This window comes from Hevea brasiliensis, chromosome 2, assembly GCF_030052815.1.
Source record: "Hevea brasiliensis isolate MT/VB/25A 57/8 chromosome 2, ASM3005281v1, whole genome shotgun sequence".
Lineage (NCBI taxonomy): Eukaryota > Viridiplantae > Streptophyta > Magnoliopsida > Malpighiales > Euphorbiaceae > Hevea > Hevea brasiliensis.
The window spans coordinates 6,215,729-6,234,129 of NC_079494.1; the positions used below are offsets into that span (position 1 = coordinate 6,215,729).

At 33.6% G+C, this 18,401-nt stretch overlaps 2 protein-coding genes across 2 annotated transcripts; one reads left to right on the forward strand and one right to left on the reverse strand.

Moving 5' to 3' along the window:
- Positions 1 to 3,221, reverse strand: LOC110637131 (probable disease resistance protein At4g33300). Its single transcript, XM_021787083.2, has 5 exons — positions 2,401 to 3,221; positions 1,770 to 2,170; positions 1,300 to 1,655; positions 1,006 to 1,211; positions 1 to 888 (listed from the first exon to the last, which is right to left on the reverse strand). Exons 1-5 carry the CDS (start codon positions 3,092 to 3,094, stop codon positions 62 to 64), a joined length of 2,484 nt encoding a protein of 827 aa, XP_021642775.2. The 5' UTR covers positions 3,095 to 3,221; the 3' UTR covers positions 1 to 61.
- An 8,055-nt stretch (positions 3,222 to 11,276) lies between these two features.
- Positions 11,277 to 17,511, forward strand: LOC110637128 (mitogen-activated protein kinase kinase kinase 5). Its single transcript, XM_021787080.2, has 11 exons — positions 11,277 to 12,258; positions 12,682 to 13,494; positions 13,580 to 13,667; positions 14,569 to 14,631; positions 14,734 to 14,897; positions 15,185 to 15,260; positions 15,382 to 15,441; positions 15,520 to 15,645; positions 16,234 to 16,443; positions 16,588 to 16,688; positions 16,813 to 17,511. Exons 1-11 carry the CDS (start codon positions 11,831 to 11,833, stop codon positions 17,042 to 17,044), a joined length of 2,361 nt encoding a protein of 786 aa, XP_021642772.2. The 5' UTR covers positions 11,277 to 11,830; the 3' UTR covers positions 17,045 to 17,511.
- The last annotated feature ends 890 nt before the right edge of the window (positions 17,512 to 18,401 follow it).

Below are 18,401 nucleotides of genomic sequence, written 5' to 3' on the forward strand. Positions count from 1 at the left end.
TAAAGAAGAAAAGAAAATTATTTACATTAATTTCTACCAGTATCAATAGAGTAGAATTTATTCATTCATCAAGCCAGTCCAAATCGTAGTGTTTCTCTGCTACCTGAACATGGAGACTATTCTTTCCCAAATCCTTCCACAACCAAGAAATCTCTTCATCACAAATTACAATTCGTAAAGACTCTAAAGACTCAACAGACTTTGGTAGTTCCCAAATCTCTGAGCATTCCCTCATGTCAATCTTCACCAACATTGATAATTTACCTATCTTCTCTGGAAGACATTTTAAATTAATACATTGAGAAATGTCTAGGTACCTCAATGACACCAGCTCACATGTGCTTGATGGAAGCATCTTCAGTGTTGGGCAAGCATACAACCTTAGAATTTTTAGAACTTTCAGGTTACCCAAATTGGCAGGGATTTCTTGTAGATTGTGGCAATTGGTTATACTAAGACTGTTCAGTGAATGCATCCTACAAATGCTAAGAGGCAGCTTTATCAAATCATCACAGTGATCAATTGTAAGCTCTGAAAGGGAAGGGAAGATTTGGGGTTGGTCGATGACAGACTGATCAAGGCTGTTATTGATCTTGCATAGGATGAGAGACATTTTCTGCAAATTTTTCAGGGGGAAGGTAGATTCTGTCCATTGGGCAATTGAAACTTTTTCAAGCCAAAGGCTTTTCAAATTGGCTAAATCAGAAAAAGCTGAAAAATTTTTAAGTACTGCATTTCGTGTGCTGTAATTTATCACTATCAGTGCTCTAAGCCTTGGCATGTCATATATAAAGGGAGGCAAGAAGTACTCATTAGCTGAGAAGTTTAAGATGAGGACTTCAGCTTTCGGGAAATCCATCCGGAACCAGTCCATTTCTCTCATCTCACCTATATATCAAAATTAAGACAAAAAGTAACCATGAAATTAGAGCCAGAACTTTATTTGAATTGCATAGGTTATGACATTGTTTAAAGCAAACCCACACAGAAAAGTGAGAGAGATACCTGTATGAATTGAAACAATTTGAGCATGGAATGGCTGATCAGCACTTCTCACCCATTCTTTTGGAACCTCTGCATCTCTTCTTGGCATAAGTAATCGCTTGCGTTCATTTACATTTCCATGATTGGCCAAATGAATAGCAAGATCCCGTAACACATCATGTTGAGTAACAAAAATCTCATAGTAACTGCTATATAGATCTCCAGCTCTGCCAAATTAACCAGTCATAAGCATTTAGATAAGCTATATCTCTGCTAAATAAAGGCAACATAGATTAATTTGTTCGATGGACATACCGTGCATCCTTCACCAAAGTGAGAAGATTCTTGTTAGAAAGTTCAACAAGGATAGCAAAAGCTTCTTCCCCATTAAGGTCATGTATCTCAACCCACATATTGATGAGAACGTCAAGAGGGATCTTCTTGTCTTCAGGAAAGCACCCCAAATCCAAGAAGCATTCCCTAACCTTTTTTGACAAGAAGTTAATGCTTATTGCCATCCTATCAAGCAATTTGTTTTCATGGGACTCGCAAATAGGTTCACCCCTTGATAATCTCTTCTTTGCACTCGCCCAATACATCTCAGGTTGGTCCCTTAGTGAAGCTCCGATCACTTTAAGTGCCAAAGGCAGTCCTTTGCACTCATTTACGATCTATCAAACAATATATATATATACAACTATTTCATTAGTTTCAGCAAGATTCATCACTATATTTCAACTGTAATGGACAGGCACAAAACAGAAACAGAGTAGGTTTAATATTACCTGCTTGACCAGATTGGCATCAGCAGCAGCCGGAACAGATTTTTTTTCAAAAGCAGAAAGGCAAAAGAGGGAGATTGCCTCATCTTCCCTCAAAAATTCTACTTCATAAGTAGCACTGAGAACTGATGGGAATTTGAATCGTGAAACCACAAGTGTTTTGCATCCAGCTACTCTAAAAATTAGCTGTTCAAGCACAGATAGTGACCACACATCATCCAAAACAACCAACATTCGAGTTCCATTTCTCCAATCCAATTGTGGATTCCATTCGTTAAACAGACCATTGACACCCCCGGCCACAGCATCACTTCCTGAAACAAATCTCCAGATTTTTGCCTTTAATTGTTCCAAATTTGGAGACTGTGATACTGTCAAGAACAAAATCCTATTCTGGAAATGACCTGGAAATCGTGATAAACAGAGTCAATGAGAAAGCTTTATGCCAATAAGTTGGTTAATAACTCTACAATTTATTACTATAAATGAATTATCATCTATTTAATAACTAATCGTTCAGAACATCTGATCTGAAAACAACTAGAAAAAGCTTCTTATAAGCAATAGACTTCACATCATCAAATTAAGGAGCTTTGCCTCTAAATTGAATTGATAATTTATAATAAGAACTTACTTCTAACTTGATCATCCCTGCAAACTTCATTAGCCAAAGTGGTCTTCCCAGAGCCACCAATCCCACAAATCCCAACAACCCCCAGATCTTCTCTCCCAATCACCATCTCCTTCACCTTCCTCTTCCCCACCTCCATGCCCACCCCCAATAAATTTGCTAAACTAGTATCCCACCTCTCCTCCTCCACTTCCACTCTCTTCACTGCCTCGTCCATCCACCCTCCACTCCCCACACCAATCTTCATAACCCCAAGCCTTTGCTCCAGTCGCCTCGCAGAACCCTCCAGCCTATCAAATCTCTCAGCTGTCTCAAACCTCAGATGATGAACGTCAGCCAAAACGTGTGCCTGCATCGGTACATTAACAAACCTCGAAATTTTCTTTTCAAGCTTTTCCATCTTTCTAGCAAGTTGAAGGTTTTTGTAGACATTCCATCGATTGGACAGTAGGACCTTGCGGGCAAGCTCGATGCCATCCCGGAGAGTCTCCGAGAGGTGGTCGAGTTGGACTTGGCGCACCGCGGGAAGTTCGACACCGGAATATTTGATTTCTTGAATGATGGGGAGGAGTTCATTTATGCTGGTTATGAGCGAATCCGCGCTCGTTTTACACATTAAGGATTTGCGCGATATTGTTATTAACATTTTGAGGAGCTCGGTGGCTATCTCGCCGGAGAAGAAGTCTGTCACCCCCATCGCCGTTGCTCGTGGCGCGGGTTTTGGGGGAAATTAAGGCGGGCGAGTTATCGAGAGGAGTAACAAAAGCTACCAATGCGCAACGTATAAAGTCCGACACATTCTGTTAAGAAGGCTTGAAAAAGGCCTTTAACTTATATAAATATAAACTTTTTTAAATAATAATAATAAAAAAAAAACTTTTATTAAGAATAATAATATTAATAACTTCAACCACTATCTGTCATGTCTAATTGAATATAAAATTATTTTTTTAAAAATTTTATTAATATTTATTTTTTTATTCTGGAATAATAATATTAATTAATAATTTTAATTTTGTTTATATAAATACACGGAATGCCCCATGGTGTGGACGACCACCACGTCGCACCAATAGATGATATACCAACCGAAGCTTGGGCAAGGAGACAGAAGCAAATCCTCAAAAATTTTAGTTGACGTTACCAAGCTCCATATGCTTAACCAGGGACCAAACTTAGCAGCTTTTAGGGATGGTGTTGTAGAACTCTTCGGCATTTAAGCCATCAAAGTACAAAAGGCTATCAAGTAGCATAGGAAAAAGTCTTCAGAGGTGCCATACCCACCAAAATCAGAACCCTCAGAGTAGAGCCAACTAAACAGTAATAGAACCACAGCCACAATTGAAAAGCTCTACTGCCTCTTAACAAAAGAATCACAGTCATCACAAGTTGCACTTGGACATTCTCGATCTAAACCAGATTTGCAGGCAACACAACCAAATCCCTCCAAAAAGAAATATATACAACCCCACTCGAAGCAGGGAAGAGAACCATCCTCTGCTTGAAAAAGACAAAGGATGGTCGATGAAACTCAACAGAACAGAGACCTTCTATCTCAAAGAACCAAGACCAACAGAGAAAGCAAGGGAGAAGTTTCAAAAAACTTTTATATTTTTTTAAGATAATTTTAATATCACTAAATTGAATATCATTAATTATATATGCATTGATGTTAATTTACCATCAAATTTTTATATTTTATTAAAAAATTATAATACTATTATCTATATGTGTGTGAGACTATAAAGAAGAAATTATTAATTCTATTTTAAAAATAATTAAATAATATCATTTAATTATAATCATCGAAAATAATATTAAAAACTTCTTTCTTTCCTGCTTTTTTTACCATCTTCCATTTAAACATGCTTGAGTATAAAATTTTTAATATTATATTAGCAACTTGAGAATTTCAGCACATGTTATTTAAATCGCCTTCAACAACCAAGCCACCCAAAAATCAGCCCCCTGAAAGCAGCCACTGTCAGGTGAAAATGAAGACAAGCACACATTCAAAATGAAAGAAAATTTTATTAAAATTATCATAATTTTAATAGTGATTTATTTTTATAAAAAAAAGAAAAAGACGATGAAAATTACAGAAATAGGATTATAGGAATATGAGATTCTTTCAAGTTTTTAGGCAGCTAACTACAACAATGGCATATTATTTCATTTTTTTTTTTACACTGAAAAATTATATAATTTTTTTTTTAATTTTAAGGGTGACTTAAAAGTTATTCAACTTATGATTTGAAGTTTACAATTTGAGTTATGGGAATAATCTCTCTGCAAAGTAAGAGTAATACCACATACATCGACTGTCCCTAAAACTCACTGGTGTGAAATGTTCTTCTATGGGGTCTTTCTTTTTTTATTCTTTCTATGCACTGGGCTTGTAAAATAAAATTGTCAAATTTATCATGAAATTTAAAAATGATTTTCAAACAAGCATATGCAATAATGGATGCAGAAGATTATCAAAATTATTGACTGAAGAAAACTGCTAGAAAGAAAAATGGGTATTCATCAAAAGCGGAGTAGAAGGTTGCCAACCTACGACGAAGGCTCATTGACTTATGAAATGACCATTGTAACCTTGACGACTCTCGACTTGTATGCATCCCCCACTTTCAATCATGGAGGGATCCAGCAAAACTTCAGACAGGAGAATGAAGATTACAGAGTACTATACCACCACCCCACTCACTGACTTCATCCCTCAGCAGACAAGATATAATTCGTTAACTATTCATCTGCATGGTGAAAAATTGTACTGAATGTTCGATGATTGGTGAGGGGATACAGGAAGCTGTGTAGAGTTCGTACAAGTTTTGGTTGGCATACTGAAATTTTAATAAATTCTTGGGGTAATTCATTTACCAGGACAAACTCTACTGCGACCATTACCTCATCATGTACGTATGGCAGGTGGACGGTGCCCGAAGCAATCAATTAAGTCCCACAGATTGCGTTGGGTCAGAAACCAACCCAAGAGAGTTCATGTTGACTTGGCGAAGTCTTTGTTAAAATCTCCCAAATCGTTTAATATAATCAAATTCAATACAGGACACTAAGTTATCCATAAAGAATATGCTCTTATTAGAAGATTAACCTAACAAAGCTAGAGATGGCAACTATCAGGTATTTTTAACTATTTAATTTCGTCTCAAATCTAATTATTATTATAAAAAAAAAAAACACATTTAATTTTATATATTTTAATTAATATTTTACATAACACTATTTTGATTAATAATTTACATTTTAAAATTTTAATAATTTTACAAAATATTTAAATTTCATTTTATATAAAATAAAATAAATAAAAATTTATAAATATTATTATAAAAAATATATATTTTATATTTAATTAAATATTTATATAAACGGGTTGAGATAATGAATACACAACATATAAAATCAGAACTCAATCCGAACTCATCATGGATATTATTTTTCAAATTCAAACCCGTCTCAAATATGATTATATAAAACTTAAATCCATTTTATTAAGATTCAAATGAATTGAATACTTATAAAAATTTGATCTGTTCTATCCCTAAACAAAGCATAAAGAATTAGTTGAAACACAAGGAACATAAAATTTCTGAACAGGGTACAAGTTTGGGCTGATGAAATAGGAGAGGAGGAGAAAAAGAACCCAACCACCTCCGGATGAAATCTTTTGGATTATTGGATTGAGATTGGGCGGCCCATCCTGCTTGATCCACCAAGGTCTTTATCTTTGTATTCACTGTTTACCATCCCAGTTATTAAATTTCAATAAACTTGCTTTGTATTGGGTTCGACTCTGAATATAAGATGGGAAAGGCTGCAGTTATTCCTTCAATCGAATGACAATGAAATATAAAATCGCTAGAGAGTTGAGATATTTACCTATATGCACCCTGTATTTTAGCAATTTCGAGTAGAGGGGAGTAGGCTAGGCTATGGAGTTCAACCTTCTCTTCTACTTATTTTCCTTCCCCTTGTAACAGGACAGATGATGATCAAGGCTCTGTACATGAGTTCTATGCACCTGATAATTGGATTATAAGAATTTAGCATATCACTGCATAAGAATTCCTTTGGGGGAATTTGTAATTTGATTTCTGAATTTTGTTTATATTATAATTTAGTCTTTAAATTTTGAGAAATTAATTATTTAATCATTAAATTTTATATTATATTATATTTTAATCTCTAAATTTTAAAAAATAAATTATATAGTCCTTTAATTTTAATATATAGAGTAATTTAGTCTCTATAATTTTAATATTACAAGAATTTCATTAATTGACAAAAGAATTAAATTATTCTATATATTAAAATTACAGGTACTAAAGTGTAATACAATATAAATTTAGGAACTAAATAATTAATTTTTAAAAATTAATGAACTAAAGTGCAATATAGTGCTAAACTTAGGGACTAAAGTGTATACCACTTTAATATTTCAAGTTGAGCCTATTTAGCCTTAATTTGAAAAATGATGTGCATGGCGTGGGGCGTTGGCGGGGATTCTGAATTCTGACAATCTGCTTAATTGCAACGTAAAATGGCGTTAATGATATTTTAGCAGGGAAGAACATGGGATTAGGGTTGAAGGCTCCGAAGCTTTCAAGCCCAGCTTTTTACAAGCATGATGGGCGTGGGCCTGTTTTTAAGCCTGAAGAATGCTTCGCCCTTTTTTTTCACCAGTTTGAAATGGCCTTTTTTTTTTTCTAAACCCACAATAACCTCAAGCAAAACCCCTCCATCCATCTATGTGTACAAAGGATAAAAATAAATTTAAAAATAAATAATAAAATATCAATAAAATGCATATAAATAAATTCTTATATGATTTAAAAATATTTGCGTAAATTGTTCATTGTCTTTTTCTAATGTCTTGATTAGTAAAATATTATTTAATAAGTTTGAGATAAAATCTTGATTGGATATTATATCTTTTATATGCATTAGGAGTGATTAATTTGATTTTTGATGTATAAAATTAGTTTATATAATTTACAAATATTACTTTTACTTTTTATAGTATTAATTAAATTGTAATTATTGTTATAAATTTTTTTTATTATAAAAAAATTAAATAATTAATTTTTTTTAATTATAGTGAAAAATAAAAAAAATTACATTGGTTTATATAATTATGGATATGACTCTTAACTTTCCTATTATTAATTAAATCATAGCTATTGTCATAACATTTTTTTATTAAATGCATTATAGGTCTTTCAGCATTTACATGTCTTCGATTAATGTTGTAAAATTGTTAGGAGAATAGAGGCAAATATGAACATATAGAAAAATTCTAATGGAGTACCACTTGTCAAGTTTTGGTAAATTTTATTTTAGGACTAACTTTATTATATTTATTGTAATATATCGAATTTTTAAATAAAATTTATTTTTTAACCTCTGGTGTTGGGAGCTTTGTGTAGGTGTTTTTCATTTCGAGGAAATTCCATCGGCGACCTGGAATGCATTTTTGAGCAAGACGCACGAGTTACCGGACCCACTTTGGAAGTGGGTCAACACTACAGTGTTTTCCACCATTTTCAAATGCTCCGGATGCGTTCTAAGTGTCAGAATTGGTATAGGTAAATTTAAACTCCAAATGTCCCATTTTACTTAAGGTTGAATTTATAATAAAAATTTATAAAATATTCGTGGATGACCAGAAAATTATAATTCCTTTTTGCAATAGTTTAATAGCATCGTTAAGGACTGCAGAGCATGTTCATAGAATTTTTGAAGTTGATTTGGATGATTTTTGAAAAATGTTAGTTTTAAATCTTATAGCTGAATAGAATTATCTAGTTTAGCGAGCCCAGGAGGGGTCGTATGATGTTGTTGTTATATAGGTCTGAGGCATTTGATTTTACAAGTGCTGTTTGGGTTACCTTGTAGGTTGGGTAGGTCCTAGATACAAGAAAAAATTTGTCAAATTTTCAGCATAAATTAAGATGTCTTTGACTCTTTAAACACTTATTGATTGTGTTGATACTGATGAATTCATTAATATAATTTATTTAGGTAATCAGAGTCAGCCTTATTCTTCCGCCCAGTTGTCGCAGTAATATCTAGTGGATTTGTAAGTAGATATTAATTTTATTTATAATTTTAGTGTTATTATATATTCAATGCATGTCCATGCATTCACTTTTATATATATATATATATATATATATATATATATATATATATATATATATATATATATATATATATATATATATATATATATATATGTAATTAAATATTAGGCACACTTTGTATTGTATTTTTATTTGATGAAATGGTTGTATATATTGCCTTAAGGTAAATTGGAGCTGTGTGCGTGTGATGTGATATTGGATATGGGTAGGATGGGTAAAATAGCTGGAGCTTGACTTACTGAGATTCGATCCTTTTTGTGGATAAGTTAGGATGAGTATGGTTTTGAATTGATCTCGCTGACCCCTGCATTTGGATTATTAAAAGAAAGTTCGGCTTAAATTGATCTCGCTGGCAGGTGTTGGAATTAAAAGAGTTATATAAGGAATCAGCTTCCATATATATGTATACTTTGATGTGATATATGGTATGTGAGTGTTTCAAATTATCTTTTTATGCGAATATTGTTTGAATTATTTGAAAATATATGTGTATGTTGTATTTTATACATAGGAATACTTTAGGCTTAGATAGTTATAGAAATTGTATTTAAAATTAATATCTTACTCTATGAGTTGAACGTTCATCTCTGTTCAACTATTTTTTCTCATGTGACAGGTAGACTCTTTTTGTGAATAACCTGCTTCATTTCTCGCAGGTTTACCAGAAGTAGCTTAGCTATATTTCATTTCCTTGATTTATAATCTAGAATTTCGCATGTCCTAGTAGTGTTCTAATCTTAATTGGAACTGTAATAATTTATTTTTTTGAAGTTGTAAACTTATTGTATGGGTATGTAGGAATGTTCGAGATGAGTATTTACTTTAGATGAGGAAACTAAGCTCCCATTTGATTATTTATTATTTTGAGGATTGTAAGGGTGAGCTGAGCTCCCCAAATTGAGTTATTTTGTGTATACAGATCGGGTGAGTTAATACTCCATATTGGGTAGTCCAATTTATAGTTGGACTCTGTCCGTTTGATTTCTTGAATTTGGACTACAGTTATGGGCCTTATAGTTGGGTTAGGGATAGGTAGGCTTACTACGGACTTTGGAGGCCTTATACTGATCCAAGTTCTAGTGCCGATCTGGCTCATAGAATCGAGTCGTGACACTTATGTAGATAGATAGGCACACGGATGATTTGTTTTGGAGTAAAAACTTTTACGAGATTAAGGTTTGGGAGGTTTAAAAACCTTTAAAACTCTCACTTTCAACCCGTTAAATTAGTGAGTTGGGAAAATTTTGATACCTTACATTTCATTATATTACTTTATCTTACTTTATAAAACCTAGTTATACTCGTTACTACATTTTGTTTCATAAAAAATAATTTGTACGTGAAAAATATCTTTCATAAAAATTATTTTTCAAAAAATATTTTCCATTGTTTAGTATATGATTAGTATTTTATATCATTATTCATAAAATCTATCAAGACAAGTATTGTGAAAGTTGAAATAGTGAAATTAAGAAAATGACTTCTTATTTTAAAAATATGAAGTATTTTCATCTATTTTGAGATTATTCTTGTTTAATTAGTAATTTATTTTCTTTGATTAAATTTCTTAAACACCTTAAACATTAAAAAAAAAAAAAAAAAAATATTTTTCAGAAGAACATATTCACGGAGCAGTTATATTTATTGCTTCATATTTCTTCTAATGATAAATTAAAGTTTTTTACATGCATACCAGTTGATTACAGGCTTCAAAATTAAAAATAGAATAACTTATTATAATTAGGATATATGTATAGAATGACTTAAAATAAAATGACTCATTTTGTAAATTATTTATATTTAATAATAATAATAAAAATAAATTCTAGTGGTTTAAACTGGTGGCTAGTGAAGCCAACATAGATTATCATTGGCTTTGACGTTAGGGTCTGTCTCTACTTTGCATGTAAATTAAAGGTTTGTTTTAGATTGCTATTAAAATTATTGTTAAGAAAATTATTCTTTTAAATATATTAATTAGAGAATATTAAAAAATAAATAAAAATTAATTTTAATTAATTTTAATTATAAATATATTAAAATAATAAAATATTTTTTTAAATTATTTTTTAAATAATATTTAAAATAATATTTTTATTAAAAAAATTTTTAAATTCTAAAACTTAATGTCAAGAACTAGGGCTAAGCAGAATTTGATTACAATTAAAAAATCGAATCGAATTAAGTCAATTCGGTTCAATTGATTTTATTTTAAAATTTAATTTTTGGTTCGATTTTATATTATAAAAATTTTAGTTATTTCAGTTCGATTCATTTTTGAAGAGAAAAAAATCAGTTAAATAGAACTAAATAGTAATTTATATATTTAAATCGAATCAAATCAAATCGAATTAATTTTTAAATTAATTTATTTTTATAAAAAATTTATGAATTATATTTAATTATATATATATTAATTATTTAATTTTATTGATTAATGATTATTAGATTTAAATTAAAATTAAATCAAATAACTTAAAAATTAAGTTTAAATTAAAAAATTAATTAAAAATTAAAATCGATCAATTTAAATCGAATCGAAATAGAGTAATTTGATTTAATTTTTTATTTATTTTAATTTAATTTAATTTTTAAAATTTAAAATTTAATTTAATTCAATTCGATTTGAAAGACTCGCTCTGCCAAGAACTAAAAAGGCCCGGCTAGTCGGCTGCCACTGGTTTAAAGTACCGCTTGTTCACAAAACTAAAAGCGTCCCTTAGCTGTAGCCAGCAATTCCCAAACTCAAGTATATACGATCAACTGTTTGAAAAATTCAATGTAGAGGAAATAATATTGTAGTCTATACAGACTCTGTAAAACGTACTTATGCCGTACGCACACGGCGTGTCGTTTGTTTTTGGTCAACCTTGACTTTCTGCTTCTTGCTATTACAAATCCTCCTCTTCTGTCTCCGCCACCAGCACCGCCAGCAGCGTGAGTCACGTATTGACCTCGCTGCTTTAAGAAGAGGGAAAGCGTCGTGTTTCTGACTCTGATTTCTCCAATAATGCTGCTTTTACTATTCTTTTTTAATTCAGAGGTAAGAATGATTCGATTGGTGGATGGAGTTAGGTTTGAGGTCTGATTCTAAGGTCCAATCCCAATCCTCACTGTTGACTAAACAAATTCAAAGCTTTAGAAAAACAATTTCTCAAGTAATCGAAGCAAGAACTAAGAAGTAACCGAGGCCTTTCCTATGGCTGCACTGATCTCATATTCTTTCTCATGAAGCCTTCAACAACAACTAGTCCACTTTCCTTTCTTTCATGATCGAGAATCAAATGCATTTCTTTCAAAAATCTGTTTCTTCCTCTTCTCCTTCTTCCTCTTCGCCGTCTTCCCCTTCTGTTTCTTCAAAAGACAGCAGTGGCAATGCTGGTAATTTCTTTAATAATCGTGGGCAATCATCCTTTACTCAGAGGAGGCTCACGCGGCAGAGGAAGCTCAGGCACGTCAGTGAACATGAGCTTGGCTTGCAGTTCATCGATCCTTTGAATTCTCCTCATGGTTCACCTGATTCTGCTCAAAAGCCGCGATCTCTTGGCTCCTCCGATCGCTGGTTTTCGTCTGCTGTACCGCAACCGTTGCCGCTTCCTGAATGGCCTTTGACCAAGAGACCGGATTTGTTGGGCTCGATTTTCTGCCAGGGTCATCCTGGATCACCAGAAGAAGGACCGAGCTCTGTTTTGAGGAGGTAATAAGATCATTTTACATTTTGTTGATCAATCTGTGACATTTTGACCTGTATGCAAATCCTCTGCCAATGATTAATAATTACGAATTTAAACAGAATATAAACATTGCTAACGCATAATAAATGAAATCAAAAGCAAAAGCTAAATTTGGCATGCTGCGTAATTTCCTATGGCAAGTTGACCTTAGCTTAAATTGGTATTAAACTATTTCTAGGTGAATTTAACATGAAAACTTTCCTTAAACGCGTCTTTATGTGATCAAATTCTGTATATGAACTGCCCCACAGGTATACATACAGTTTTCACTCTGTATCTGGTAGTTAAAGTCATTACATTGTGCTGCGAATTCTGTAATTATTGGCTGGTTTTGCGTGTGGGCCTATGTTGATGTGCCTTTGTGTTTTCCCTCTATGAACTATCAGGAATAGCGCAGATCATGTTGTTACAAAGTTTGCTACTTGTTCAAGCAATTGTCATTCGAGATTCTCTCAAGATGCTAATGATGATGGTGCTAATTACAACTTAAGACTGAACATTGCTGCTCGAAGTGCTCCAACAAGTGGATTCTCAAGTCCTATGGTTAGTCCTCGAAGATCAAATGCAGGGGAACTCTCTCCTGGCGATGCTACAGATGCATTCAAGTCTTCAAGCAATTGTTGCAAGGGACAGTCTCATGATCTAAATACTGAAAGTTTTAAGTACAAGTTGAGTCAGATTGCTTCTCCCAGGAGTGCTCCAACAAGCGGTTTCTCAAGCCCTGCTGTTAGCCCACAAAGATCAAACACTGGGGACTTTTTACCATCTTTTGTAGCTTCACAAGCATGTCATAAGCAGTCAGCTTTGGAAGTACCAGACTTGGGTAGGCATGGTGGTCATAGTTCACAAGTGTCACCACTCAAACCCATGCATAGTCCAGATCATTCTCCATTTTGTAGCCCATCATTGCAAAGTCCCTACCTCAACCCCAAAAGTCACTATAAGTTTTCATTTCCATCGCATAATAAATTGCTTCAAGGGAATTCTAAGGAGTGGCCTGAGACTAATAGCCATTTTAGTGCTCATCCATTGCCCCTTCCTCCTGGAGCCGCCCCGCCACAGTCGCCTGTGCCATCTCCACCAGCTGTTCTCCATCACGCAATAGAGAAGCCAAATTTATTATTGAGAAAAACTCAGTGGCAGAAAGGAAAACTTATTGGACGTGGTACTTATGGAAGTGTTTATGTTGGAACCAACCTGTATGCATGTATTCTGAAGCTTTAATACTTCTGTTTTCTTGAATTTCTTCAGTGGTGAATAACAATTTTTGCTTTTATTTGACAGAGAGACTGGAGCTTTATGTGCAATGAAGGAAGTTGACATCATCCCTGATGACCCCAAATCTGCTGAATGCATAAAGCAGCTAGAGCAGGTATGTCCAATAGTCTTTATAAGCATTGTTGTTATAGCGTGATAACCAGGAGGCAAAAACATTTAAGTAAAAGGGTTGCACTTTTTCCTATTAGCTGAAGGTCTAGAATCATTCATAATAACTCAACTATATATTCCCTGTATTTCTCAAAAAGGCATCATATAGTTCCAGTTAAAAATTAGGACTCTGGTTGCCAAAAAAGTTGCCAAAATTTTCTGGTCAACTCTATTCCATTGTCTGCAACCTAAGCCGCCTGTGTATATGTCTATCTTCGGACAAAAAAAAAAAAAAAAAAAACCCTCTATTCCATTGTCTGCAAGTAGACTTATCTTATTTTAAAGAGTGCCATTATTTCCTTAATCCCTTGTTGTGGTGCTCAGAAGAGTCTTAGGAAGACTGCAAAGAATTTGTGAATTGATTTTCATAATAAAAATTTCTTGTTGATTCTGATTCTTGATGCATCACATAAACTAATATGATAATGCTGCTAGAATGCCTCTTCCTCTCTCAGGAAAAAAAAAAGCACTATTCTGACTATTTATGAGTAGATGCTCATTAACAATTCCATTAGTCTAAATGTTGCTTAGATGTTTCAGTTCATGTTCTAAGCCCTTTTAATTGTTATGTTGAAGAAAATTCAGAAGCCATGTAACTCAGACCGAATGTAGACTTAATTGGCAGCAACATATATATATATATATATATATATATATATATATATATATTTCTGACTGTTTGTGAGTAGATGCTCATTAACAATTTCATTGATCTAAATGTTGCTTAGATGTTTCTAAGCCCTTTTAATTGTTATATTGAGGAAAATTCAGAAGCCATATGACTCGGACTGAATGTAGATTTAATTGGCATCATTATCAATTTCTTTTTTGTACTTCGTGTGCAGGAAATTAGACTTCTTCAACATCTAAAGCATCCAAATATTGTGCAGTATTACGGCACTGAGATAGTAAGTATTCCTTCTGTTCTTCTAGTATTCTGCTTGTTGAATCCAAATGTTCATAAACTATTGCAATTTTAATTGATCTGGGGATAACTTTATTATGTTCAGGTTGATGATCACTTTTACATATATTTGGAGTATGTGTATCCTGGATCAATCAGTAGATATTTCCGTGAACATTGTGGAGCCATGACCGAATCTATAGTCCGCAATTTCACCCGCCATATTCTATCTGGATTGGATTATCTGCACAGCACAAAGACAATCCACAGGTAATTGATGTACGGTAAAGAGGAAAAACCTTCTTCTCTATTATCCAGCATTTGTCTTGTTATTGCAAATATCATCTTTCATAAATGAAGAAACAGTATCTTGTAAAAAATAATACCATTATCATCAGTGGGTATGTTGCAAAAGAGTATAAGAGTGCTTTTCGTACTTTACACCATTCCAATCGGTTGCCTTAAACATTTTGTGGAAATTTGATGCTTTTATTGTCTTAAAGTTTAACATTTTCCAACTGTAGAGTTTTAGTGATTCAGAGAATTGTGCTCTACAGGGACATTAAAGGAGCAAATTTGCTTGTTGATTCATCAGGTGTTGTTAAGTTGGCAGATTTTGGCTTGGCAAAACATGTATGTTTTGAATATATTTGAACACCTTCTTGTGTTTTATGACAAAAATAAATTCAGTGCTGTTATTCTCTTTGTGTGTGCATTTTAATTTTATTTTATTTTAACTTTTGTTCCTGTTCAGCTTACTGGACTATCATATGAATTGTCTTTGAAAGGCAGTCCACACTGGATGGCTCCAGAGGTATTTCTTGTTAAGATACTTGCAAGTCTCTTGATGGCCTTTTGCTACAGTCCTTGTAAACTGGTTACCTTTTTGCAGGTCATAAAAGCTGTGATGCAGAAAGATGCCAATTCTGATCTTGCTTTGGCAGTTGATATATGGAGCTTGGGTTGTACTGTCATTGAGATGTTTACTGGTAAACCTCCCTGGGGCGATCTTCAAGGGGTGAGCTCATACTAGATTGTGCTTCCTTTTTTATATAAGAAAGTTTAGATGCCTACTTTTTAGAGTGCTCTGTGTCGATTTGACCTCATTAAGTTGGACTATAAAGAAGTGACGATTGTATTAGAAAGTTTATCTTCAAACTGTTCTCTTTTCAAGGGCTGAATTTGCATTGTGACTCAAGTTCCTGTCCAGAATTCCTGACGGTGTCACCTATAACCGTTTCCCCAGCATGCATTTTTGGGTTCAAGCAAAGTTGTCAGTATTTTGTACTATTTGTAATTTGACAATAGCATCTTTCTTTGCTTAGTGTTATTGACTCTCGCTTGCTGATGAATCTCAAAATATATCGGTGATATTTTGCATAGTACTGTAGGTTTGTTAATTGATTCTTAATTTATTTTTATGTTATTAAAGCACTGAAAATGAAAGTAGGGGCATATGCATTTTTCTTTTCTTCATCTAAGCTAAGTTTTCTCATCATCTTTGCCTCCCTCTGCATTTCTGTTTGGTAATTCTGTTACAATGGTGTGCACACTTCTGGGTTTTCTACTTCATCTCTTAATTGTCTAATTCTCTTCGACATGTCAGCCTCAAGCAATGTTCAAGGTTTTGAACAAAACTCCACCTATACCAGATGTATTGTCTCCAGAAGCTAAAGATTTTCTCTGCTGTTGCTTTCAAAGAAATCCTGCAGAGCGACCATCTGCTAATATGCTACTTGAGCATCCTTTTGTGCGAAATTCAAGTGAACTCAATTTGTTGACCTGCAGACAGGCATTATCAGCAATAAACCTCATGGCAAGTATTGAGTAATAAACCCCATGGCATAGTCAGCCTGTAGATGGGCATTCTTTCTACTGTTGATGAACTCCGAAGTGATTCATTTTACTTTGAGAAATGTATTTGATTAGTGCACTAATTACTCGTGTGCCCTTTTTATAGGATAAGTCACAATGTTCCAGAGATTGTGCTGCACAAAAAATTGATTTGATGCCAACCTCTCCAGGCACACGGATTATGAATGATAAAATGCCCAGCAATAGGTAAATATATCGACATGCAATAAAGTGATCATTCAGATAATACTTCTTAATTCTTTCATTTCATTCTATGGCTATCTCGATTATTGATATATTGGTATTTATATTTCTGTGTTTTCCCCCTCAGTGAAACCTTTCAACAAAGTTGTGTCAAAACATTCAATTCTGCTGCAGTTTCTTTTCACTCTCCATGTTCTCCACTTGAAGTCCTTCCTTCTCTATCTACAACACAGTTGGTTTATGATTCACATAATTTCAGCTCTACTTCAAAATTTTCCAGCAACATGCCACTTGGTGCCGTGAATAACCATCCTTTGGCTCTTTTAAGGAGTCATGGAAGGGAAGTTCCACATATCTGAAATATCCACCGATTGTCATGGTTTGATCTGGAAGCAGTCTTCTTTGTGTACAGCTAGGTAGAAGCTAGCAATTGACTAGACAGGACCCAATGGAGGTTTTCAAATCTCTTTTTAAGGCTTTCATGACTCTCATGAGCTTGAGGTTCAGTGTATCATATTCTATGCTCTTGATGCAGAAAAGACTTCTTAATTTGGAAATCTAATAAGCTGGGATGAGTGTGCTGGTCATTTCCATCTTCATCGTCGTGGCTTGAACTTGTGCAAATAGGAGGGGTTTAGACTTCAAGCAAATGATTTAACGAAGATGTAAAAAGTAAGTAGGAAGTGAAAATAGTAATTATTCCCATTTTATAAAGATAATGACAAACTTTAGTAGAACTTGTAAATATAGGAACCTTTCTTCCCCACAATTTGATTCATTTCTAATATAGAAAATATTTCAGCTGGTTGCTTTTTCATACCAGCTATGTCTGTGATGTCATGGCATTTGAATTTTGTTTGTTGTCCAACGCAGCTCTTTATCATGCTCACGATGCCCATGCTTTGCATTTATCAATAGCTTTAGCGCAGCAGTATTGGACTTTGTCTTCAGAGCTGTGAAGTTTCAAATTTTAAGACTGATAGGAGCCAAAGGAAAAAAGAAAAAAAAAATCCCGTTTTTTACATTTTTTCTACACAGATTTTTAATTCTTATCTATTCAAAATAACTAGGCATCTATTCTCCAACGCAAGTAGTCATTTCTAAGGCTGCTCCTTCATACTTTTTTCCTTTTCTCCATTGTTGAAATTGACTGTATTCATCAATCCTTGCTTAAGATTAATGCTGTTGACAAAATGTCATAATTTCTCCAGCTAGAATTTACGGAATGAAGCTTATTCCTAGCAGGGGGAAGGGTGAGTTGTAACTGTCTAACTAATGTTGTGGACGACAATATCATTAAGAAGGTTGGTCAAATGTTAATGTAGTAGAATCTATTTCTGAGACAACCTTTATTTCTTGCACAATTTTCTGATGCCATCTACCAAACGTGATCATGAGAACAACCTGTCATTTCACAGGATGTACGCCTATGATGCATAAACTTTGTGGATTGCATACCCCATCTCATCCCATTCTGTCGTATTAATTAGGATCAGGTTTTATTGTTTTGTCTACAGAAAGTGTATCTCACATCTAATGGACTAATTATTTCCAAGCTATTTTGAAAAAGCATGGAAATCCCAAGAGACAAGCAGTGAGACTGATGTCCCTAAATTTGAACTTGGAATATTGTCACCTTAAGAAGATCTCAGTACCATCCGGCCAACACATTATTGGCTAATTGAGATGTAGGGTTTTATTGTTGGAAAATTATGA